General features: G+C 44.7%; 1 protein-coding gene across 1 annotated transcript; it reads left to right on the top strand.

Annotated features, from left to right (window-relative positions):
• The first annotated feature begins 1,551 nt into the window (after nt 1-1,551).
• LOC138951085 (uncharacterized) lies at nt 1,552-24,654 on the top strand. The gene is made up of 4 exons (XM_070322747.1): nt 1,552-1,678; nt 11,705-11,800; nt 17,339-17,473; nt 23,700-24,654. The coding sequence occupies exons 1-4, from the start codon at nt 1,660-1,662 to the stop codon at nt 24,338-24,340; spliced, it is 891 nt and encodes a 296-aa protein (XP_070178848.1). The 5' UTR covers nt 1,552-1,659; the 3' UTR covers nt 24,341-24,654.
• The last annotated feature ends 1,521 nt before the right edge of the window (nt 24,655-26,175 follow it).

The following is a 26,175-nucleotide window of genomic DNA, read 5'->3' as shown; positions in this document are numbered from 1 at the left end:
CTTACCAAGTGACCAAAATATCGTATTATCAATATTCTAGCAAAGGAACCGCTCCTGTCAAGGGTTTAGTACCTAGTAAACGCCAACCCCCAACTTTTAGTTTCAATATTGTTACGGCTGGAATTTATGTATGCATGTCTGTATGTATCTATATCTACTCCTATCAAAAGTTGTGCGTGCTACTCTCTGTTTACTAATTAACTGTTCTTTACACACACACACACACACACATTCCAACCAGGCACAAAGACAATAACACACTTACGGCCCTTTGCCTCTGTACCTCTATTAGAATGTTCAATCACAACATAAACATATTATTCTACATCCATTCTACAGATCACTTTCGCTCAACATGAAAGTTCTAGTTCTGGTAACACACAGAAATCAAACTGCACAAAATTACATACAGGTTATTATGTCATGCAATCTACAGTTCTCGTGCACACACGTATAACACTTGAGGCTTTGTTCCGTGAAAGCCCGTCTGTCTCAAAACACACGAAGACACTGTCTCAAACAATTCTTCTGTTACTATTCAGTTCTGTTATACACAGATAACAAACCCCACGACGCTCGACGTCTCGTGGTTATTCACTCGGGAACGTATCTGTTCAGCTATCACGCTGGTTAAATTCTCTCAGTCGTACTCACAAAATACAGTGGCACACACTGCTTCACCCCACCCACACAACTGTCTCGTGTGGTGGAATGGGACGGGGTTCCCGTTACGCAGCGCTTCACGCTGTCTTCCCCTCCAGCATCTCCACAGCTCACGGCTGGAGCATGAGGGCAGAACCTCCCGTCTCGTTCCCCCTTCCGCGACCGCTCTCGGCCCGGGATACCTCCGTGACCCACTCGGCCCGGGGTGCTAGAATACACAAGTTTAAACTACCATAAGTCTCCATACTTGAATAAACTTTTATAACGTTCTTTATCACTACCGGCACTATCTTATGCGGTTACAGTATATACACCCGCTAACTCATAAGCGAATTCATTTCCGACAAACATGTAAACATTCCTTTTTCAGCAATGGCTGACAACCGCGCACGCTTTTCAGCCAATTCACACATGACTCTCCCGGTCATTTCTCAAGTCAATATTTCCGAGCGAAATAATATCTCCGAGTAAAATATCAATTCAATAAATACCTGTAAACACAGCAGCTGAATCTACTGATTCAGTAACCGCGACACGAGTCTCCAAACGACCTCTAGCGCCCGGTGAGCAACTTTACAATCAGGAGACACGTCCTCTCCTGTCGACAGTCTGCAAAGCTCTGAGGCTGTAATATCTTTACAACGCCACCTCAGTCAATACTCTTCTCTGATTGGTCACCGACAATACTGCACTGCGTCAGTGACATTATTTCACCGTGCGGTGTCCACTTAAAGTTCGTGGCCCATGAAACTTTGTACACCTGAGTCACATAACTCCAATATACATCTATGTGCAAATCCGTTTGTCACAAATATGTTATGCCAACAGATGTGCTAAATGAAACACAGTATGAGACTTACTTTTCTTTCCGATTGCTTTGACAGAGAATGTCCAGAAGGCAGCAGAATTTGTAGCACGTGGAACAGAACGTGCCCTGAAAACATTGGTCAAGAAGAAGTTACACAATCGTGTGAAGGGTCCGAGCCCTGTGGTGTGATGCTGACCATTACACACGGTAAATGAATCTGATGTGGATTACCGACGCGTATTAATGTCTAGTAGCCATGGTTATGGTTATTTGACGTTGTTATTGTCTTCTTCCTAATTGAGCCCGAAGTCGACTTCGCGAAGTCTGTGTACTGAGAAGTCAGTGATAAAGCGTCGTCTGGCCAGCTTCGCGAAGTCTGTGTACTGAGAAGTCAGTGACAAAGCGTCGTCTGGCCAGCTTCGCGAAGTCTGTGTACTGAGAAGTCAGTGATAAAGCGTCGTCTGGCCAGCTTCGCGAAGTCTGTGTACTGAGAAGTCAGTGACAAAGCGTCGTCTGGCCAGCTTCGCGAAGTCTGTGTACTGAGAAGTCAGTGACAAAGCGTCGTCTGGCCAGCTTTGCGAAGTCTGTGTACTGAGAAGTCAGTGACAAAGCGTCGTCTGGCCAGCTTCGTGAAGTCTGTGTACTGAGAAGTCAGTGACAAAGCGTCGTCTGGCCTGCTTCGCGAAGTCTGTGTACTGAGAAGTCAGTGACAAAGCGTCGTCTGGCCTGCTTCGCGAAGTCTGTGTACTGAGAAGTCAGTGACAAAGCGTCGTCTGGCCTGCTTCGCGAAGTCTGTGTACTGAGAAGTCAGTGACAAAGGGTCGTCTGGCCAGCTTCGCGAAGTGTGTGTACTGAGAAGTCAGTGACAAAGCGTCGTCTGGCCTGCTTCGCGAAGTCTGTGTACTGAGAAGTCAGTGATAAAGCGTCGTCTGGCCAGCGTCGCGAAGTCTGTGTACTGAGAAGTCAATGATAAAGCGTCGTCTAGCCAGCGTCGCGAAGTCTGTGTACTAAGAAGTCAGTGATAAAGCGTCGTCTGGCCAGCTTCGCGAAGTCTGTGTACTGAGAGGTCAGTGACAAAGCGTCGTCTGGCCAGCTTCGCGAAGTATGTGTACTGAGAAGTCAGTGATAAAGCGTCGTCTGGCCAGCTTCGCGAAGTGTGTGTACTGAGAAGTCAGTGATAAAGCGTCGTCTGGCCAGCTTCGCGAAGTCTGTGTACTGAGAAGTCAGTGATAAAGCGTCGTCTGGCCAGCTTCGCGAAGTCTGTGTACTGAGAAGTCAGTGACAAAGCGTCGTCTGGCCAGCTTCGCGAAGTCTGCGTACTGAGAAGTCAGTGACAAAGCGTCGTCTGGCCAGCTTCGCGAAGTCTGTGTACTGAGAAGTCAGTGATAAAGCGTCGTCTGGCCAGCTTCGCAAAGTCTGTGTACTGAGAAGTCAGTGATAAAGCGTCGTCTGGCCAGCTTCGCGAAGTCTGTGTACTGAGAAGTCAGTGACAAAGCGTCGTCTGGCCAGCGTCGCGAAGTCTGTGTACTGAGAAGTCAGTGATAAAGCGTCGTCTGGCCAGCGTCGCGAAGTCTGTGTACTGAGAAGTCAGTGATAAAGCGTCGTCTGGCCAGCTTCGCGAAGTCTGTGTACTGAGAGGTCAGTGACAAAGCGTCGTCTGGCCAGCTTCGCGAAGTATGTGTACTGAGAAGTCAGTTATAAAGCGTCGTCTGGCCAGCGTCGCGAAGTCTGTGTACTGAGAAGTCAGTGATAAAGCGTCGTCTGGCCAGCTTCGCGAAGTCTGTGTACTGAGAAGTCAGTGATAAAGCGTCGTCTGGCCAGCGTCGCGAAGTGTGTGTACTGAGAAGTCAGTGATAAAGCGTCGTCTGGCCAGCTTCGCGAAGTGTGTGTACTGAGAAGCCAGTGACAAAGCGTCGTCTGGCCAGCTTCGCGAAGTCTGTGTACTGAGAAGTCAGCGACAAAGCGTCGTCTGGCCAGCTTCGCGAAGTCTGTGTACTGAGAAGTCAGTGACAAAGCGTCGTCTGGCCAGCTTCGCCAAGTCTGTGTACTGAGAAGTCAGTGATAAAGCGTCGTCTGGCCAGCTTCGCGAAGTCTGTGTACTGAGAAGTCAGTGACAAAGCGTCGTCTGGCCAGCTTCGCGAAGTCTGTGTACTGAGAAGTCAGTGATAAAGCGTCGTCTGGCCAGCTTCGCGAAGTCTGTGTACTGAGAAGTCAGTGATAAAGCGTCGTCTGGCCAGCTTCGCGAAGTCTGTGTACTGAGAAGTCAGTGACAAAGCGTCGTCTGGCCAGCTTCGCGAAGTCTGTGTACTGAGAAGTCAGTGACAAAGCGTCGTCTGGCCAGCTTCCGGAAGTGTGTGTACTGAGAAGTCAGTGACAAAGCGTCGTCTGGCCAGCTTCGCGAAGTGTGTGTACTGAGAAGTCAGTGACAAAGCGTCGTCTGGCCAGCTTCGCGAAGTGTGTGTACTGAGGAGTCAGTGACAAAGCGTCGTCTGGCCAGCTTCGCGAAGTGTGTGTACTGATAAGTCAGTGACAAAGCGTCGTCTGGCCAGCTTCGCGAAGTGTGTGTACTGAGAAGTCAGTGACAAAGCGTCGTCTGGCCAGCTTCGCGAAGTCTGTGTACTGAGAAGTCAGTGATAAAGCGTCGTCTGGCCAGCTTCGCGAAGTCTGTGTACTGAGAAGTCAGTCATAAAGCGTCGTCTGGCCAGCTTCGCGAAGTCTATGTACTGAGAAGTCAGTCATAAAGCGTCGTCTGGCCTGCTTCGCGAAGTCTGTGTACTGAGAAGTCAGTGACAAAGTGTCGTCTGGCCAGCTTCGGGAAGTGTGTGTACTGAGAAGTCAGTGACAAAGCGTCGTCTGGCCAGCTTCGCGAAGTGTGTGTACCGAGAAGTCAGTGACAAAGCGTCGTCTGGCCAGCTTCGCGAAGTGTGTGTACTGAGAAGTCAGTGACTAAGCGTCGTCTGGCCAGCTTCCCGAAGTGTGTGTACTGAGAAGTCAGTGACAAAGCGTCGTCTGGCCAGCTTCGCGAAGTGTGTGTACTGAGAAGTCAGTGACAAAGCGTCGTCTGGCCAGCTTCGCAAAGTGTGTGTACTGAGGAGTCAGTGACAAAGCGTCGTCTGGCCAGCTTCGCGAAGTCTGTGTACTGAGAAGTCAGTGACAAAGCGTCGTCTGGCCAGCTTCGCGAAGTGTGTGTACTGAGGAGTCAGTGACAAAGCGTCGTCTGGCCAGCTTCGCGAAGTCTGTGTACTGAGAAGTCAGTGATAAAGCGTCGTCTGGCCAGCTTCGCAAAGTCTGTGTACTGAGAAGTCAGTGACAAAGCGTCGTCTGGCCAGCTTCGCGAAGTCTGTGTACTGAGAAGTCAGTGACAAAGCGTCGTCTGGCCAGCGTCGCGAAGTCTGTGTACTGAGAAGTCAGTGATAAAGCGTCGTCTGGCCAGCGTCGCGAAGTCTGTGTACTGAGAAGTCAGTGATAAAGCGTCGTCTGGCCAGCTTCGCGAAGTCTGTGTACTGAGAAGTCAGTGACAAAGCGTCGTCTGGCCAGCTTCGGGAAGTGTGTGTACTGAGAAGTCAGTGACAAAGCGTCGTCTGGCCAGCTTCGCGAAGTGTGTGTACTGAGAAGTCAGTGACAAAGCGTCGTCTGGCCAGCTTCGCGAAGTGTGTGTACTGAGAAGTCAGTGACAAAGCATCGTCTGGCCAGCTTCGCGAAGTGTGTGTACTGAGAAGTCAGTGACAAAGCGTCGTCTGGCCAGCTTCGCGAAGTGTGTGTACTGAGAAGTCAGTGACAAAGCGTCGTCTGGCCAGCTTCGCGAAGTGTGTGTACTGAGAAGTCAGTGACAAAGCGTCGTCTGGCCAGCTTCGCGAAGTGTGTGTACTGAGAAGTCAGTGACAAAGCGTCGTCTGGCCAGCTTCGCGAAGTGTGTGTACTGAGGAGTCAGTGACAAAGCGTAGTCTGGCCAGCTTCGCGAAGTGTGTGTTCTGAGAAGTCAGTGACAAAGCGTCGTCTGGCCAGCTTCGCGAAGTCTGTGTACTGAGAAGTCAGTGATAAAGCGTCGTCTGGCCAGCTTCGCAAAGTCTGTGTACTGAGAAGTCAGTGACAAAGCGTCGTCTGGCCAGCTTCGCGAAGTCTGTGTACTGAGAAGTCAGTGACAAAGCGTCGTCTGGCCAGCGTCGCGAAGTCTGTGTACTGAGAAGTCAGTGATAAAGCGTCGTCTGGCCAGCGTCGCGAAGTGTGTGCACTGAGAAGTCAGTGATAAAGCGTCGTCTGGCCAGCTTCGCGAAGTCTGTGTACTGAGAAGTCAGTCATAAAGCGTCGTCTGGCCAGCTTCGCGAAGTCTGTGTACTGAGAAGTCAGTCATAAAGCGTTGTCTGGCCTGCTTCGCGAAGTCTGTGTACTGAGAAGTCTGTGATAAAGCGTCGTCTGGCCAGCTTCGCGAAGTCTGTGTACTGAGAAGTCAGTGATAAAGCGTCGTCTGGCCAGCGTCGCGAAGTCTGTGTACTGAGAAGTCAGTGATAAAGCGTCGTCTGGCCAGCTTCGCGAAGTCTGTGTACTGAGAAGTCAGTGATAAAGCGTCGTCTGGCCAGCGTCGCGAAGTGTGTGTACTGAGAAGTCAGTGATAAAGCGTCGTCTGGCCAGCTTCGCGAAGTCTGTGTACTGAGAAGTCAGTGACAAAGCGTCGTCTGGCCAGCTTCGCGAAGTCTGTGTACTGAGAAGTCAGCGACAAAGCGTCGTCTGGCCAGCTTCGCGAAGAGTGTGTACTGAGAAGTTAGTGACAAAGCGTCGTCTGGCCAGCTTCGCCAAGTCTGTGTACTGAGAAGTCAGTGATAAAGCGTCGTCTGGCCAGCTTCGCGAAGTCTGTGCACTGAGAAGTCAGTGATAAAGCGTCGTCTGGCCTGCTTCGCGAAGTCTGTGCACTGAGAAGTCAGTGAAAAAGCGTCGTCTGGCCAGCTTCGCGAAGTCTGTGCACTGAGAAGTCAGTGATAAAGCGTCGTCTGGCCAGCTTCGCGAAGTCTGTGCACTGAGAAGTCAGTGACAAAGCGTCGTCTGGCCAGCTTCGCGAAGTGTGTGTACTGAGAAGTCAGTGACAAAGCGTCGTCTGGCCAGCTTCGCGAAGTGTGTGTACTGAGAAGTCAGTGACAAAGCGTCGTCTGGCCAGCTTCGCGAAGTGTGTGTACTGAGAAGTCAGTGACAAAGCGTCGTCTGGCCAGCTTCGCGAAGTGTGTGTACTGAGAAGTCAGTGACAAAGCGTCGTCTGGCCAGCTTCGCGAAGTGTGTGTACTGAGAAGTCAGTGACAAAGCGTCGTCTGGCCAGCTTCGCGAAGTGTGTGTACTGAGGAGTCAGTGACAAAGCGTCGTCTGGCCAGCTTCGCGAAGTGTGTGTACTGAGAAGTCAGTGACAAAGCGTCGTCTGGCCAGCTTCGCGAAGTGTGTGTACTGAGGAGTCAGTGACAAAGCGTCGTCTGGCCAGCTTCGCGAAGTCTGTGTACTGAGAAGTCAGTGATAAAGCGTCGTCTGGCCAGCTTCGCGAAGTCTGTGTACTAAGAAGTCAGTGATAAAGCGTCGTCTGGCCTGCTTCGCGAAGTCTGTGTACTGAGAAGTCAATGATAAAGCGTCGTCTGGCCAGCTTCGCGAAGTCTGTGTACTGAGAAGTCTGTGATAAAGCGTCGTCTGGCCAGCTTCGCGAAGTCTGTGTACTGAGAAGTCAGTGATAAAGCGTCGTCTGGCCAGCTTCGCGAAGTCTGTGTACTGAGAAGTCAGTGATAAAGCGTCGTCTGGCCTGCTTCGCGAAGTCTGTGTACTGAGAAGTCAATGATAAAGGGTCGTCTGGCCAGCTTCGCGAAGTCTGTGTACTGAGAAGTCTGTGATAAAGCGTCGTCTGGCCTGCTTCGCGAAGTCTGTGTACTGAGAAGTCAGTGACAAAGTGTCGTCTGGCCAGCTTCGGGAAGTGTGTGTACTGAGAAGTCAGTGACAAAGCGTCGTCTGGCCAGCTTCGCGAAGTGTGTGTACTGAGAAGTCAGTGACAAAGCGTCGTCTGGCCAGCTTCGCGAAGTGTGTGTACTGAGAAGTCAGTGACTAAGCGTCGTCTGGCCAGCTTCGCGAAGTGTGTGTACTGAGAAGTCAGTGACAAAGCGTCGTCTGGCCAGCTTCGCGAAGTGTGTGTACTGAGAAGTCAGTGACAAAGCGTCGTCTGGCCAGCTTCGCGAAGTGTGTGTACTGAGAAGTCAGTGACAAAGCGTCGTCTGGCCAGCTTCGCGAAGTGTGTGTACTGAGGAGTCAGTGACAAAGCGTAGTCTGGCCAGCTTCGCGAAGTGTGTGTTCTGAGAAGTCAGTGACAAAGCGTCGTCTGGCCAGCTTCGCGAAGTGTGTGTACTGAGGAGTCAGTGACAAAGCGTCGTCTGGCCAGCTTCGCGAAGTCTGTGCACTGAGAAGTCAGTGATAAAGCGTCGTCTGGCCAGCTTCGCGAAGTCTGTGCACTGAGAAGTCAGTGACAAAGCGTCGTCTGGCCAACTTCGCGAAGTCTGTGTACTGAGAAGTCAGTGACAAAGCGTCGTCTGGCCAGCGTCGCGAAGTCTGTGTACTGAGAAGTCAGTGATAAAGCGTCGTCTGGCCAGCGTCGCGAAGTGTGTGTACTGAGAAGTCAGTGATAAAGCGTCGTCTGGCCAGCGTCGCGAAGTCTGTGTACTGAGAAGTCAGTGATAAAGCGTCGTCTGGCCAGCTTCGCGAAGTCTGTGTACTGAGAAGTCAGTGACAAAGCGTCGTCTGGCCAGCTTCGCGAAGTATGTGTACTGAGAAGTCAGTGATAAAGCGTCGTCTGGCCAGCGTCGCGAAGTCTGTGTACTGAGAAGTCAGTGATAAAGCGTCGTCTGGCCAGCTTCGCGAAGTCTGTGTACTGAGAAGTCAGTGATAAAGCGTCGTCTGGCCAGCGTCGCGAAGTGTGTGTACTGAGAAGTCAGTGATAAAGCGTCGTCTGGCCAGCTTCGCGAAGTGTGTGTACTGAGAAGTCAGTGACAAAGCGTCGTCTGGCCAGCTTCGCGAAGTCTGTGTACTGAGAAGTCAGTGACAAAGCGTCGTCTGGCCAGCTTCGCGAAGTCTGTGTACTGAGAAGTCAGTGACAAAGCGTCGTCTGGCCAGCTTCGCCAAGTCTGTGTACTGAGAAGTCAGTGACAAAGCGTCGTCTGGCCAGCTTCGCGAAGTGTGTGTACTGAGAAGTCAGTGACAAAGCGTCGTCTGGCCAGCTTCGCGAAGTCTGTGTACTGAGAAGTCAGTGACAAAGCGTCGTCTGGCCAGCTTCGCGAAGTCTGTGTACTGAGAAGTCAGTGACAAAGCGTCGTCTGGCCAGCTTCGCGAAGTCTGTGTACTGAGAAGTCAGTGACAAAGCGTCGTCTGGCCAGCTTCGCGAAGTGTGTGTACTGAGAAGTCAGTGACAAAGCGTCGTCTGGCCAGCTTCGCGAAGTGTGTGTACTGAGAAGTCAGTGACAAAGCGTCGTCTGGCCAGCTTCGCGAAGTCTGTGTACTGAGAAGTCAGTGACAAAGCGTCGTCTGGCCAGCTTCGCGAAGTGTGTGTACTGAGAAGTCAGTGACAAAGCGTCGTCTGGCCAGCTTCGCGAAGTGTGTGTACTGAGAAGTCAGTGACAAAGCGTCGTCTGGCCAGCTTCGCGAAGTGTGTGTACTGAGGAGTCAGTGACAAAGCGTCGTCTGGCCAGCTTCGCGAAGTGTGTGTACTGAGAAGTCAGTGACAAAGCGTCGTCTGGCCAGCTTCGCGAAGTGTGTGTACTGAGGAGTCAGTGACAAAGCGTCGTCTGGCCAGCTTCGCGAAGTCTGTGTACTGAGAAGTCAGTGACAAAGCGTCGTCTGGCCAGCTTCGCGAAGTCTGTGTACTGAGAAGTCAGTGATAAAGCGTCGTCTGGCCAGCTTCGCGAAGTCTGTGTACTGAGAAGTCAGTGATAAAGCGTCGTCTGGCCAGCTTCGCGAAGTCTGTGTACTGAGAAGTCAGTGACAAAGCGTCGTCTGGCCAGCTTCGCGAAGTGTGTGTACTGAGAAGTCAGTGACAAAGCGTCGTCTGGCCAGCTTCGCGAAGTGTGTGTACTGAGAAGTCAGTGACAAAGCGTCGTCTGGCCAGCCTCGCAAAGTCTGTGTACTGAGAAGTCAGTGACAAAGCGTCGTCTGGCCAGCTTCGCGAAGTGTGTGTACTGAGAAGTCAGTGACAAAGCGTCGTCTGGCCAGCTTCGCGAAGTCTGTGTACTGAGAAGTCAGTGACAAAGCGTCGTCTGGCCAGCTTCGCGAAGTCTGTGTACTGAGAAGTCAGTGACAAAGCGTCGTCTGGCCAGCTTCGCGAAGTCTGTGTACTGAAAAGTCAGTGACAAAGCGTCGTCTGGCCAGCTTCGCGAAGTGTGTGTACTGAGAAGTCAGTGACAAAGCGTCGTCTGGCCAGCTTCGCGAAGTGTGTGTACTGAGAAGTCAGTGACAAAGCGTCGTCTGGCCAGCTTCGCGAAGTCTGTGTACTGAGAAGTCAGTGAAAAAGCGTCGTCTGGCCAGCTTTGCGAAGTCTGTGTACTGAGAAGTCAGTGACAAAGCGTCGTCTGGCCAGCTTTGCGAAGTCTGTGTACTGAGAAGTCAGTGACAAAGCGTCGTCTGGCCAGCTTTGCGAAGTCTGTGTACTGAGAAGTCAGTGACAAAGCGTCGTCTGGCCAGCTTCGCGAAGTCTGTGTACTGAGAAGTCAGTGACAAAGCGTCGTCTGGCCAGCTTCGCGAAGTATACTTCGCGTAGTCGACTTCGCCCAGTTAAGGACAGGCTTTAAAGTGTGGTGCTCTGTTAATTATCTGTGAGATTGGGAAGGGGGGTGGGGTGGGTAGCGGTAGGATGTCGGCAAACTACAGCAAACCAAATAAATAATCCAAAAGCAAACACCTTTATTTTCTTAAAATTGAAATTTATTTAACAGATTTGGAGACGAAGAAAGACACAGAGATTATTACAAAGTAGAATGAAAAAAAAATGTACACGGCACAGTCATTTTGTTTTGTTTCTTTGTTATCCAGTGGGAGACTGTGACGGTGGCACACAGTCATTTTGTTTTGTTTCTTTGTTATCCAGTGACAGACTGTGACGGTGGAACACAGTCATTTTGTTTTGTTTCTTTGTTATCCAGTGACAGACTGTGACGGTGGCACACAGTCATTTTGTTTTGTTTCTTTGTTATCCAGTGACAGACTGTGACGGTGGCACACAGTCATTTTTTTCTGTTTCTTTGTTATCCAGTGACAGACTGTGACTGTGGTACACAGTCATTTTGTTTTGTTTCTTTGTTATCCAGTGAGAGACTGTGACGGTGCCACACAGTCATTTTGTTCTGTTTCTTTGTTATCCAGTGACAGACTGTGACTGTGGCACACAGTCATTTTGTTCTGTTTCTTTGTTATCCAGTGACAGACTGTGACGGTGGCACACAGTCATTTTGTTCTGTTTCTTTGTTATCCAGTGACAGACTGTGACAGTGGCACACAGTCTTTTTGTTTTGTTTCTTTGTTATCCAGTGACAGACTGTGACGGTGGCACACAGTCATTTTGTTTTGTTTCTTTGTTATCCAGTGACAGACTGTGACAGTGGCACACAGTCATTTTGTTTTGTTTCTTTGTTATCCAGTGACGGTGGCACACAGTCATTTTGTTTTGTTTCTTTGTTATCCAGTGACAGACTGTGACGGTGGCACACAGTCATTTTGTTTTCTTTCTTTGTTATCCAGTGACAGACTGTGACGGTGGCACACAGTCATTTTGTTTTGTTTCTTTGTTATCCAGTGACAGACTGTGACGGTGGCACACAGTCATTTTGTTTTGTTTCTTTGTTATCCAGTGAGAGACTGTGACGGTGGCACACAGTCATTTTGTTCTGTTTCTTTGTTATCCAGTGACAGACTGTGACGGTGGCACACAGTCATTTTGTTTTGTTTCTTTGTTATCCAGTGACAGACTGTGACGGTGGCACACAATCATTTTGTTCTGTTTCTTTGTTATCCAGTGAGAGACTGTTACGTAGGCACACAGTCATTTTGTTTTGTTTCTTTGTTATCCAGTGACAGACTGTGACGGTGGCACACAGTCATTTTGTTTTGTTTCTTTGTTATCCAGTGACAGACTGTGACGGTGGCACACAGTCATTTTGTTTTGTTTCTTTGTTATCCAGTGACAGACTGTGACGGTGGCACACAGTCATTTTGTTTTGTTTCTTTGTTATTCAGTGACAGACTGTGACGATGGTACGTACTCTTGCTACGTGTTTTCCTCTGTGAATGTCAGAAAATACCAAGCTGCGTCAGTCACAGTGACTGTTAAAGGTGAGCTTATCTGCTGAATTTGTACTGTACTTTTGAGTAACTGCTTTGGACTCGTGTTCTCTTCTGTTTTAGTTATTTGATTGGTGAGTTGATTGGTTGGTCAGAGAACAATTGTTTAGGGCTGGAATATTGTTCGTTGTTGAAGTATTTTTATTGAGTTTTCTTTTTACTTTGCTTTCCTTTTTCTCTGATAACAATTAGTCAAGTGTTTGACTAAATGTTTTAACATAGACCAAAAATCGAGATGAGGGTAGTGGTGTTTGTGTGTATGTATCAATCAATCAATCAATATGAGGCTTATATCGCGCGTATTCCGTGGGTACAGTTCTAAGCGCAGGGATTTTTTATTTTTTTGTGTTTTTTTATGCAATTTATATCGCGCACATATTCAAGGCGCAGGGATTTATTTATGCCGTGTGAGATGGACTTTTTTTACACAATACATCACGCATTCACATCGGCCAGCAGATCGCAGCCATTTCGGCGCATATCCTACTTTTCACGGCCTATTATTCCAAGTCACACGGGTATTTTGGTGGACATTTTTATCTATGCCTAGATACAATTTGGACAGGAAAGACCCTTTTGTCAATCGTGGGATCTTTAACGTGCACACCCCAATGTAGTGTACACGAAGGGACCTCGGTTTTTCGTCTCATCCGAAAGACTAGCACTTGAACCCACCACCTAGGTTAGGAAAGGGGGGAGAAAATTGCTAACGCCCTGACCCAGGGTCGAACTCACAACCTCTCGTTTCCAAGCGCAAGTGCGTTACCACTCGGCCACCCAGTCCATATATGTGTAGAACGATTTCTATAAAACTACTGGATCGATCTTCACGAAACTTAATGCACAAATTCTCCCCAGGTTTGTTTTTTGTTTTTTTGATGAATGTCATGCAAGTGTCTGAGTATACAAATGTAGCCAAGTGGCGTACCCCGTCTCTTTGTGTGTGTTATCTCCTGCCCGACCCAGTTGCCTCCCCTGTCTATAGCTATTCCCTCTGTGTGTGTGTGCTAGTTACATTGGGTTTACCTTTAAATATTGCCCTTTGTGCTAGGAAATCCCTAACTTAAAATGGTGAGAAGCAGCAGAGTAACCTCTAACCATCAGTGCCTAATGAGTGACTAAATAATACCTGGTTGTCGTTGTGCACTGTACTTTATTGTTGTAAACCGGTCGAAGAAGTGTGTTTACTATCGTAGAGTAGACTCTTAACCGGATTCATTTCTAACCTATCCTATCCCAGATTTAGGTGGTAGGATCCCATAACTTTCCCCGTTTAGCTTGTATTTGAGTATTATGTATCAGCTCTGTAACTGCTTGTAATAAGCCTTATTCTGTGTGTAACTCTGCATCTTTAACGAACCCTATCATTGGGCAGGAAGTTTATGGGGAGGTGGGCCAGTGCACTACCTTTTTTTTAATTTTGAATGTTTTATTGTGTCTGAATGTTATTTTATGAAAGAAATGAACAAATGATGACAAAGAATAGTCACTTTTTGTATTTTCGGTTGCTGGTTTTTGTTTTACGCGACAAAAACAGTCAAAATACAGACAAAAGTGGAGTACAGGAGATACACGGATTTTCATCAGATGTGATTGTCACACTTCTAATTATTGTTTTATTTTATCCTTCTGGGTATGCTCTAGGGGATTACGAAGCAGATCTTGTTTATTATATTTATATTTGGAGTTAGGAACACTTCTTTGTTACAACTGTCAAACTTTAGGGTAACGCTTGCGAAATTATTTTTTGAAATAATCTGGATATGACTATGATAAAATTTCAGCAAAATCCCTTCGTAATCCCCCAGAATGTTATATTCTGCACAAACTACAAAAGAAAATATTGCTCTAGCTAAATTACAGCCAGAGAAATCGCGTAACCCAAGACGTAACCGTAGGCAAAATGGCTGAACTGAGAAAAACGACATTGAAGATTGAACACCACAGAAACACTATTGAAACAGACACACAAGGACAAAACTGTGTTATGAATTAGTTTATTTGAATTGCAAACTACTTAGCCTTTAGCACGCCAGCAGAGAATTTATGCGTCCATCCCTTCTTTCCCTCTGTCAACCAGCATGGGGATACTGCCCCAGCGCTAAACGTGTATCAATGACCCGATTCTCGTTTGTATTTGCATGCGAGAATAACGGTATTTTTAACGGTAACTTACTTGAGCCAGAACGAGACTTATTTCCTTCCGTTATCTCGTCGATTTGTTGGTTTCCTCGAAGTTTTCTGCTTTTGTTTTTACATCGATACAGTACTTTGGTGCTTCGACAAGCAAGATGGAGGATGATGAGTTTGAAACTTTCGTTTGAGTTGTTTTTTGACAACAAATCGTACGTGGAATCTCAACGATTTACTGAGGAATCTCTTCGCAATGAACTGTGTATCGCGGTGAAGAAAATGACACAGTTCGTCAAGACAGTGACGGAATTTACGAAAGTGCAGATTGATACAAACAGTTGCTGATCCAGTTTCGTTCGGGAAATGGCAGGCCCAGCAAACATTACCGATAATCTGACTGATGTTGGATACTTTCTCCTGTTTTTTTGTTTTTTTTTTGCGTAGCAAATGCTCAACTTGCTTGTCGAGGAGATACTGCACAGAAACTGACTCAAATTCAGCGCAAAGCAAGCCAGTGCCGAGACGTAAAAAGTGTACTGTATGGCGTGTTCGGAAATGGCGACCTGTGGATCTGCGTGGAGATCAAAGCTTTCCTCTGTATCGGAAACACCGACAGAATCCAAACTTTGGCCTAGTACCAGCGGAACTACTTGTTGTTGCTAACCGAACTAATAAAGACATTGTCCTCTTTCTTATTTCGAGCCATTGTTATCGTATCAAAGGTTGTTTCTCAAGGAAAAATTCGCTTTCGGTTGTCACCGATCGTTTGATGTGTAACCAGGATGTTGTAAAACCGAGTGAACTTCGGGTGTTCCCGTCATGGCCGAGAGTCTCTTCGGTAGTTTCCGTATGCAAAATTCGTAAGCTGAGCATGCGCACTCACAAAGTAAACTGGTTGCCGATTTCGGTTTATGAAACGAACCAATGGATGTCGAGTACCTTCCAAACAAGGACATTTCCGTTTGATTCCGTTCGATTACGATTGCTGCCTTTGCAACGGACTAGTGGCTGAGTGAATGGAACATTCATCAAAACACTGATGTCATGTTATAGGTCAAGAGCTGCTGCGCAGTTTCGTATGTCGTGAATGCACTGTTTTGCTGAGGACAAAGCCGTAACTAGCCTTTGAAATGAGACATTTTTTGGCGGGGGAATATCGACTACAGAAGACAATCAATGCCACACATGTTCACATTTTGTCTTTATTGACAGATAAATAGGACACTTTTGACAAAAACACCGACACACATGGATGATAGGTATGTTATGGAAACATAATCTGCTAAAATACCCAAAACAGTGTTTTGAACGATTTGGTCAATTTTGCACTGGCCCACCTGCCCTTCAGATTTGCATCAATGGATAGCAGCGCTAGTGATGGTGGTGGGAAGGAGGTTGGGTGTTGTGCAAGTTTGAATATGTGAAATATTCTTAGGGTTGAATAACTAAATGGATTAATACAGGTCACATAAAGAGTTCTCTTGAACATTATTTGATGTAGCTGAAACTGCTTTTTTTAGGGGGGGGCGGGGTCATAGGTAGTGGAATCCTCCTTAATAGACCTTCAAAACCCTGAGAATATCAGGTCTTAAAATGGGGGTAAACTTACGTGGTTATGATCAGAATATCTTAGAAAACATGGTCTTGAAAATGTCTTATCGGGGGTTAGGGGTCTTCAAAGGTAGGCAGTCTGTTATGGGGTAAGGTGGTTCAGGGGGGGGGGGGGGGGGGGCAGGGGGCAACGAAGGCGAGTCGTGTGTAAGCCTTTGCTTTTCGTTTTACATTTAGTCAAGTTTTGACTAAATGTTTTAACATAGAGGGGGAATCGAGACGAGGGTCGTGGTGTATGTGTGTGTGTGTGTGTGTGTGTGTGTGTGTGTGTCTGTCTGTCTGTCTGTGCGCGTGTGTGTGTGTGTAGAGCGATTCAGACTAAACTACTGGACCGATCTTTATGAAATGTTACATGAGAGTTTCTGGGAATGTTATCCCCGGACGTTTTTTTCATTTTTTCGATAAATGTCTTTGATGACGTCATATCCGGCTTTTTGTAAAAGTTGAGGCGGCACTGTCACACCTTCATTTTTCAATCAAATTGATTGAAATTTTGGCCAAGCAATCTTCGACAAAGGCCGGACTTCGGTATTACATTTCAGCTTGGTGGCTTAAAAATTAATTGAAGACTTTGGTCATTAACAATCTGAAAATTGTAAAAAAAAAAATGTTTTTATAAAACGATCCAAATTTACGTTCATCTTATTCTTCATAATTTTCTGATTCCAAAAACATATAAATATGTTATATTTGGATTAAAAACAAGCTCTGAAAATTAAAAATATAAAAATTATGATCAAAATAAAATTTTTGAAATCAATTTAAAAACACTTTCATCTTATTCCTTGTTGGTTCCTGATTCCAAAAACATCTAGATATAATATGTTTGGATTAAAAACACGCTCAGAAAGTTAAAACGAAGAGAGGTACAGAAAAGCGTGCTATCCTTCTCAGCGCAACTACTACCCAGCTCTTCTTGTCAATTAATTTCACTACCTTTGCCACGAGCGGTGGACTGACGATGCTACGAGTATACGGTCTTGCTGAAAATTTGCAGTGCGTTCAGTTTCATTCTGTGAGTTCGACAGCTTGACTAAATGTTGTATTTTCGCCTCACGCGACTTGTTAAAGTATTGTATTCGTAGCTGACAAAGACAAACGTCAAAACCGGTGTAACACGAGAAAATTACTCCCACGAGATTTTTTACTCCGGAGTAAACATTTCGTACGAAAAAGTTACTCCCTTTACGAAAAAAGCACTCCCCCATTGCACGAGAAAATTACTCCCCAAGACAGGTGAGTTCCGAGTAAAAATTTCGTACAAAAATGTTACTCCCCTGACTAATAAATAACGAATAAATTACTTCACCCCAACACGAGCAATTTAACTTCCCATGCCAGGTGTGCGAAATGTTTACTCCCTTGTCCCCTGTTAGTCTTGGTGGTGGAAGGGGTGGAAGGAGGGTAGCGCGACATTCGTGTGCGCGAGATCACTTATTGGCATTATCCCTTCGCCCGCATCCCATTTTTGCGTACGAGATTTTTACTGGAAGTAAAAAAAATGGGGAGTAAAAATTTCGTGGGGGGAGTAATTTTTTCGTGCCTTGGGGATTTTTTTTCTCGTACGAAAAGTGTACTCGGAGTAAGAATTTCGTACGAAATATTTACTCCGGAGTAAATTTTTCGTGGAGTAAAAATTTCGTGTTACACCGGTCTGTTCGTGTTTTTATTGTTGGTAGATTTGGTGAGTACATTGTCATTGTTATCTGGTTCTTGTTCTTCTCGTCTCTTGTTCCTGTTCTGTACACAGACTAAATCCCAATATTGTTTAATTTGTTTTTCCAGACTGCGAGAAGAACACATACGGTCCGGAATGTTCGGACAAGTGTGGTCGCTGTGCTGTAAACCAGACGTGTAACACAACCACTGGCCACTGTCCGGCCTGTCTGGATGGATGGACACCTCCGCTTTGCATTGAAGGTAGAGTGTGTGTGTGTATAAAGCCTGTTCTTTGTATACGCTGCGTGTAGCTGTACGCAGTAGAAAAAGTACTGCATGCAGTGGATTTCACTGCATAGGTTTGGCTCTAGGCTGTAGAAAGGTGTGTCTCCCGCAGTCGACGCTGATTGGCTTGCTAGCAATGACGCATCCAAATGTCACATCTTAACCTCATGACACCATCACAAGTCTGACGATCACTCTTCGAAAGTGGTATGGGTTCCAGTCTGGATCTCTGGCACCATTTCGTGCTTTGTGTTTTTGAGTCACTTGAGAAAAAGTGACTCTATGTAATCGGTCAGTGTTAGTCTGTCCGGCCGGCCGTCCGGCCGGCCGTCCGTAGACACCACCTTAACGTTGGACTTTTTTCGGAAACTATCAAAGCGATCGGGCTCATATTTTGTTTAGTCGTGACCTCCAATGACCTCTACACTTTAACGATGGTTTCGTTGACCTTTGACCTTTTTCAAGGTCACAGGTCAGCGTCAAAGGAAAAATTAGACATTTTATATCTTTGACAAAGTTCATCGGATGTGATTGAAACTTTGTAGGATTATTCTTTACATCAAAGTATTTACATCTGTAGCCTTTTACGAACGTTATCAGAAAAACAAGGGAGATAACTAGCCTTTTCTGTTCGGCAACACACAACTTAAAGGCCAACATCCAAAAGAATTTTTCTCCTGGAGCGACCTAAACTTGAACCCGAGGCAGTTCGCCAAAAAGAACCGCCGATCACGAGAAAAGCATGGGTATCGCATGCGAGACGATTTGCAAGCCAGTCAGCGCAGCAGCGGGTGGGGATTTGGTCTCGGCAAAGAAACTACAATGCAGTGTTTTGTCTCGGTGAGACTGAAAGAGAGACAGAGAGCACGAGAGAGAGCGACAGGGACACAGTGATTCAAACGCACACCTCTAGTAAAGTTGTCGTAGCACGTCCGCCTATGGCCAAAGTGATCCGGGTTCGATTCCTGGCATGTGTGGTCTATGTTTTTTTGTGGTTTTTTTTAAATTCTTGTTTACTATTGTTTATTATGAACGTTTTAATGTTTTATTTTACTCTAATAATTTTTTTAATTGTGTAAAATAAATAAAAAAAAAAATTAATTTTTTTTTTAATCCACGTGCACAAGACAAAAACTTTCATACTGGGGGAGCGAGCCAGTCTGAAGAGTACTCGGGTCCAGCGCCAGCGTTTTTTATAATTTCGCTTCACGCGACTTGTTATTTATGTATCCAAAACATCATAGAACGTGGTACAATGCTGCGAATGCATGAAAACAACGCCGACAGTAAACAAGATGTTATCTGGGCAGTACATTGGGTTGAACTAAAAGAATTCTGCTGAGAATGTACAAAAGAAAAAACAAGTCGCGTAAGGCGAAAATACAACATTTAGTCAAGTAGCTGTCGAACTCACAGAATGAAACGGAACGCAATGCAATTTTTCAGCAAGACCGTATACACGCCGGAACCTCGGCTGTACCCGCGGATAACCGCAGGCTCTGCAGGCTGTTCACCGCAGACAGAAATTGTCAACACGAGTGGTGAGTGTCTGCACAAAATCGTCTCTGCTTTCTCTAAAATGACATATCATTACAAAACTATTGTTTGTACTTCAACCTAAGGTATTATAGCACCCTATCATTGATTTAATTTTTTCCTTTCGTTCGTATGTGAAGGCTGAGCTTCGAGTATTTGTGGATTTCCTGTAAAAAGTGCCAAAATTCTGACTTCTGCAACTTGTTTAATAAGCTTGGATTTCCGTAATAAATGTGTAAAGTCAGAATTTTGGCACTTTTTACAGGAAATGCACAAATACTCGAAGCTCAGCCTTCACATACGAACGAAAGGAAAAAATTAAATCGATGGTAGGGTGCTATAATACCTTAGGTTGAAGTACAAACAATAGTTTTGTAATGATATGTCATTTTAGAGAAAGCAGAGACGATTTTTTGCAGACACTCACCACTCGTGTTGACAATTTCTGTCTGCGGTGAACAGTCTGCAGAGCCTGCGGTTATCCGCGGGTACAGCCGAGGTTCCGGCGTGAGGTATACTCGTAGCATCGTCAGTCCACCGCTCATGGCAAAGGCAGTGAAATTGACAAGAAGAGCGGGGTAGTACTTGAGCTGAGAAGGATAGCACGCTTTTCTGTACCTCTCTTCGTTTTAACTTTCTGAGCGTGTTTTTAATCGAAACATATCATATCTATATGTTTTTGGAATCCGGAACCGACAAGGAATAAGATGAAAGTGTTTTTAAATTGATTTCGACAATTTAATTTTGATAATAATTTTATATTTTTAATTTTCAGAGCTTGTTTTTAATCCAAATATAACATATTTATATGTTTTTGGAATCAGAAAATGATGGAGAATAAGATGAACGTAAATTTGAATCGTTTTATAAAAAAAAATTTTTTTTACTTGACCAAAATTTCAACCAATTTGATTGAAAAATGAGAGCGTGACAGTGCCGCCTCAACTTTCACGAAAAGCCGGATATATGGTGTGTAGAGCGATTGAGACCAAACTACTGGACCGATCTTTATGAAATTTTCCATGAGAGTTCCTGGGATTGATATCCCCGAACGTTTTTTTCTTTTTTTGGAGAAATGTCTTTGATGACGTCATATCCGGCTTTTCGTGAAAGTTGAGGCGGCACTGTCACGCTCTCATTTTTCAACCAAATTGGTTGAAATTTTGGTCAAGTAATCTTCGACGAAGCCCGGACTTCGGTATTGCATATCAGCTTGGTGGCTTAAAAATTAATTAATGACTTTGGTCATTACAAATCTGAAAATTGTAAAAAAAAAAATGTATAAAACGATTCAAATTTACGTTCATCTTATTCTCCATCATTTTCTGATTCCAAAAACATATAAATATGTTATATTTGGATTAAAAACAAGCTCTGAAAATTAAAAATATAAAAATTATTATCAAAATTAAATTGTCGAAATCAATTTAAAAACACTTTCATCTTATTCCTTGTCGGTTCCTGATTCGTGAAAGCGAAATTACAACATTTAGTCAATCTGTCGAACCCACAGAATAAAACTGCACGCACTGCAGTGTTTTCAGTCACGAGTATAAAACAGCTTCGTCAATCCACGCGGCAAGGAAGTCGCTCAATTTTTGCGTGCAACACGAAGTAAACAGACATGCAAGAATAGCGACGGGTTCAAGTTTAGGTCGCTCCAGGAGAAAAATTCCCGCGGATGTTGGCCTTTAAAGGCCAACATCCACAAGAATTTTTCTCCTGGAGCGACCTAAACTTGAACCCGAGGCAGTTCGCCAAAAAGAACCGCCGATCACGAGAAAAGCATGCGTATCGCATGCGAGACGATTTGCAAGCCAGCCAGCGCAGCAGCGGGTGGGGATTTGGTCTCGGCAAAGAAACAAACAATGCAGTGTTTGATCTCGGTGAGACTGAAAGAGAGACAGAGAGCACGAGAGAGAGCGACAGGGACACAGTGATTCAAGGCGCACAACTCTAGTAAAGTTGTCGTAGCACGTCCGCCTATGGCCAAAGTGATCCGGGTTCGATTCCCGGCATGTGTGGTCTATGTTTTTTGTGTTGTTTTTTTTTAATTCTTGTTTACTATTGTTTATTATTTTACTCTAATAATTTTTTTAATTGTGTAAAATAAATTAAAATTTTTTTTTTTTAAATCCACGTGCACAAGACAAAAACTTTCATACTGGGGGAGCGAGCCAGTCTGAAGAGTACTCGGGTCCAGTGCCAGCGTTTTTACATTTAGTCAAGTTTTGACTAAATGTTTTAACGTAGAGGGGGGAATCGAGACGAGGGTCGTGGTGTATGTGTGTGTGTGTGTGTGTGTGTGTGTGTGTGTGTGTGTGTGTGTGTGTGTGTGTGTGTGTCTGTGCGTGTGTGTGTAGAGCGATTCAGACTAAACTACTGGACCGATCTTTATGAAATTTGACATGAGAGTTCCTGGGTATGATATTCCCATACTTTTTTTCATTTTTTTGATAAATGTCTTTGGTGACGTCATATCCGGCTTTTCGTAAAAGTTGAGGCGGCACTGTCACGCTCTCATTTTTCAACCAAATTGGTTGAAATTTTGGTCAAGTATTGTTCGACGAAGCCCGGACTTCGGTATTGCATTTACATGCGAAAAATAAAGCAAGACGCTTTAAAAATGCGTTCAATGAACATGAAAAAAAGAGTGCTTTTAATGAATATAAAAAGACAATAAAAAAGGAATGCAAGTTGTATCATAATGAGTTCGTTAAAACTTTGAGAAAGTTAAGAAGTAATGACCCGAAAGCATACTGGAATCTTCTAAATAAAAATAAAAATAAAAAAAATAATTCCAAAACTAACTATCCAACTTGTTCGGAGTGTTTCGAACATTTCAATAAACTACAAGAGTGTGATGAAAATGAAATGGAGGATAGTAATGAACCTTTAAATGAAGCAAGTAATGAATTTCTTAATGCGCCTTTTACAAAGGAGGAAGTTATCAAATGTATAGACAAGCTGAAAAACAATAAGGCATGCGGTCAAGATAAAATAATTAATGAGTATTTAAAAGCGTCACATGATCGAATGATTGATATTTAGTCAAGTAGCTGTCGAACTCACAGAATGAAACTAAACGCAATGCAACGCAGCAAGACCGTATACTCGTAACATCGTCAGTCCACCGCTCACGGCAAAGGCAGTGAAATTGACAAGAAGAGCGGGGTAGTAGTTGCGCTGAGAACGATAGCACGCTTTTCTGTACCTCTCTTCGTTTTAACTTTCTGAGCGTGTTTTTAATCCAAACATATCATATCTATATGTTTTTGGAATCAGGAACCGACAAGGAATAAGATGAAAGTGTTTTTAAATTGATTTCGACAATTTAATTTTGATAATAATTTTTATATATTTAATTTTCAGAGCTTGTTTTTAATCTAAATATAACATATACCGAAGTCCGGGCTTCGTCGAAGATTACTTGACCAAAATGTCAACCAATTTGGTTGAAAAATGAGAGCGTGACAGTGCCGCCTCAACTTTCACGAAAAGCCGGATATGACGTCATCAAAGACATTTCTCAAAAAAAAAGAAAAAAACATTCGGGGATATCAATCCCAGGAACTATCATGGAAAAATTCATAAAGATCGGTCCAGTAGTTTGGTCTCAATCGCTCTACACACACGCACACACACACACACACACACACACACACACACACACACACACACACACACATACACACACACACACACACACACACACACACACACACACACACTTTGGTCATTAAAAATCTGAAAATTGTAAAATAAAAAAATTTAAAAATGTATAAAACGATTCAAATTTACGTTCATCTTATTCTCCATCATTTTCTGATTCCAAAAACATATAAATATGTTATATTTGGATTAAAAACAAGCTCTGAAAATTAAAAATATAAAAATTATTATCAAAATTAAATTGTCGAAATCAATTTAAAAACACTTTCATCTTATTCCTTGTCGGTTCCTGATTCGTGAAAGCGAAATTACAACATTTAGTCAATCTGTCGAACCCACAGAATAAAACTGCACGCACTGCAGTGTTTTCAGCCGGGTCACGAGAATAAAACAGCTTCGTCAATCCACGCGGCAAGGAAGTCGCTCAATTTTTGCGTGCAACACGAAGTAAACAGACATGCAAGAATAGCGACGGGTTCAAGTTTAGGTCGCTCCAGGAGAAAAATTCTTGTGGATGTTGGCCTTTAACGTTGGGCTTTTCTCGGAAACTATAAAAGTGACCGGGCTCAAATTTTATGTGAACGTGACTCATTGTGTTGTGAATAGCAATTTCTTCCTGTCCATCTGATGCCTCATATAATATTCAGAACTGCGAAAGTGACTCGATCGAGCGTTTGCTCTTCTTGTTTATTGTGCAAAATTATGTCGGATTACGTGATATGACGGGCACCAAGAGAAATTTCTTCTGGGACTAAGTGAAATCAGTAGGGGTTGTCGTCCCTTTCATTGGTACGACTAAACGCTGCAGCACAGTTCGGGTATGAAAGTGTCTTTAATGTCCGTTAAGCGAGAGCAGGAGATGATGTAGCGTGTTTCTGATCTACATTTCTGTTGATGAAGGTGGGTTGCCATGGCATTTGCCTTTCTTGCTGTTATTCTTTTAAACACATTTTGACTGCTCATATACCTAAGCTTGCTGAATGTTTTCTCCTAGCGGTACCCGAAGAGCCACTACTGACCCCAAACGAGAAGGCAGTGGTGGGTGTTGCTGTGGGTGGGGCAGTCTCCTGGGGCTTCATCGCTGGCCTTGTTCAGCTATGTCAGATCTTGGGTAACGCAGGGTGGATGCCCTTTCTTAGTCTCGGAGGCAAGGAGGAAGAGAAAGAGAAAAACAGCGATGACTTAGAAGAGTCTGCAGATGAAGAAGAACCGCCTTCAAAATGTTCCCGATTCCTCAAATGCATTTTCTGCGGAGGTGCTGGCATATGTTTTTTAAGCTTTCTGTTCTGTATCTCGCGTGGGAAGCTGATGTCTGAAAAGTTCAGCTGGCGAAAGGAGACGGACAATCAAGAAGACGTTGAAGCGCCTCCACCGGACAATAACATGACAGACCAGCAGGCCAACCGAGACAATCCTGAGGAAAGTGCAGATCAGGAAGAAGTGATATTACTGCCCTCTCAAAAGCACACGGCAACATCGCAGTCTGATTTGCTGAAGTCGGACGGCGAACAATTTACATATTGCTCTGTGGAAAGATTACCCAGCAGCAGTAGCCTTGCCCCCGAAACTCAATCGCAGACGAAACCAGACAATCTACAAGGTTATTTTTCCATGGAACTGCTGTATCATCGGTAGTGACAATTGATAGAAAGACCCCTGATAGACGAACATTGAACCAGGGGATGGGGAAGCATCATGTTTCTACAACCAAAAACAAAATACAGCGGAACCCGCTCATGAGAAAGTCGAGGGGAAATGGTTGCTGCATGCTTTCTTACATCCGAGGTTGTTCTTATCCGGAGACTCCGGATATAATACATACTTTGGCAATTTCTTTCTCTTATCTGAGAAAAAAACACCATGTGCTCATAATTTTGAAAAAGCATTGCATTTTATGCCCGCAGGCAGGCGCGTGAATGTGCATATAATTAATAAATTATGAATGTTAATTTGTGCAGTTTTGTTCAGTATATGCGTGCGAATTGATATGGGTATTGTCATGCGTTATCGAGAGAGAAAGAGAGAGAGAGAGAGAGAGAGAGAGAGAGAGAGAGAGAGAGAGAGAGAGAGAGAGAGAGAGCGAGAGAGAGAGGGAGAGATGTCTAAGGCAACGCCTTTTCTTACAACTTGCCCTTATATTCAAAACAAAATTCTGATGAATGATCAACAATAGAACGAACGAACAAACAAAATAAATAAGAACACAAATACAAAAGAACAAGCAAACAACCAACTGTAAACATAGCCCGAAAGCATGCAAAAACGTACACAATGTTGATAGAAACAAGAAATTCCTTCGAGGTAGGAAAAACAGCCCCGTTGGTCAAAGGGAAATAACCATTCTCACTGCACCCATTCTCACTGCCACCAACTGAGAAGGTTATTTCCCTTTGACCATGAATATTTTTCTCTATAAGTCCTTGTAGAATCTTAATCCACCAATAACTCCCTAACCGTGTGTTTGACTGGTCCCAAGTTTTGTAAGGACCGTCTCAGGAATGTATAGAACCTGTTCACCAAGTTTGGTGACGATTGGTCCGTTCATTCTTGAGATCTATATGCGAACACAAACACACAAACAAACAAACAAACACATCGACCGAAACCTATACACACCCCTATACCGGGGGTGTAACAATACACACAAAGAACAGAGAGGTCAGGCAAGTGTCGTTTTACACATGTTTTGTCTGGGCAAGCCAAAAATTAATTCAGTCAAGAAAAATATGGTTCTTGTAAAAAAATAATTATCTTTTTCTAAATTTAGAGGGTGTTGAGTATGATGGAATTGGGATTAGGGGTCGGGGTGCTGCTAGTTTGTATATATATGTGGGATATTCTCAGGGGTCGAAAGCTCAATGTATCGATACAGGTGACATTAGGATCAATTTTGTGTCTACAAGTCAGACGTGCATGTTCTCTTGAACATTATTTTGTGAAGCTGGAACATCATTTATGATGTCATTTTATTTTATTTTTGAGAGGTGTACTATACAGTTAAATCCTCCTTTCAAGACGTAAATAAGGTCTGCGAAAATCATGTCTTATATAGTGAGTCTTAAAATAGGGGTAAACTTTCAGAGTTTATGAATAAAAAATGTGAGAAAACTGGGTCTTGAAAGGGCGGAAGGTCTAAATCGGGGGATGGACGTCTTGAAAGTGAGAGAGTCTTCTATTGGGTAGGTTGGGTGGGGGAGGGGGTAAGAAGGGAGAGTCTTCTATTGGATAGGTTGGTTGGGGGAGGGGGGGTAAGAAGGGAGGGAGTCTTCTATTGGATGGGGAGGGGGAAGGGTCATAAAGGAGATGGAGTACGTCTTTTTGAGGGGGAGGGGCGTTAAAATGGGGATTCCCCTGTAAAGTGAAATGATGAAGGAGAGTCGTGTAAGCATTTGCTTTTCTTGTTTCAAAACATCTTGATGCTAGGTCTAAAACTGAGCATGCATGTGACTTGTTATGCCTTTCAGCTTACA

Source organism: Littorina saxatilis, linkage group LG16 (assembly GCF_037325665.1).
Source record: "Littorina saxatilis isolate snail1 linkage group LG16, US_GU_Lsax_2.0, whole genome shotgun sequence".
NCBI classification, from domain to species: domain Eukaryota; kingdom Metazoa; phylum Mollusca; class Gastropoda; order Littorinimorpha; family Littorinidae; genus Littorina; species Littorina saxatilis.
This window is presented reverse-complemented; position numbering and strand designations above follow the sequence as displayed.

Excerpts from the sequence above, each read along its gene's own strand:
- LOC138951085 (XM_070322747.1), top strand. Across the intron at positions 11,801-17,338 it reads AGTCACAGTGACTGTTAAAG|ACTGCGAGAAGAACACATAC; the intron begins GTGAGCTTATCT and ends TTGTTTTTCCAG. Across the intron at positions 17,474-23,699 it reads ACCTCCGCTTTGCATTGAAG|CGGTACCCGAAGAGCCACTA; the intron begins GTAGAGTGTGTG and ends GTTTTCTCCTAG.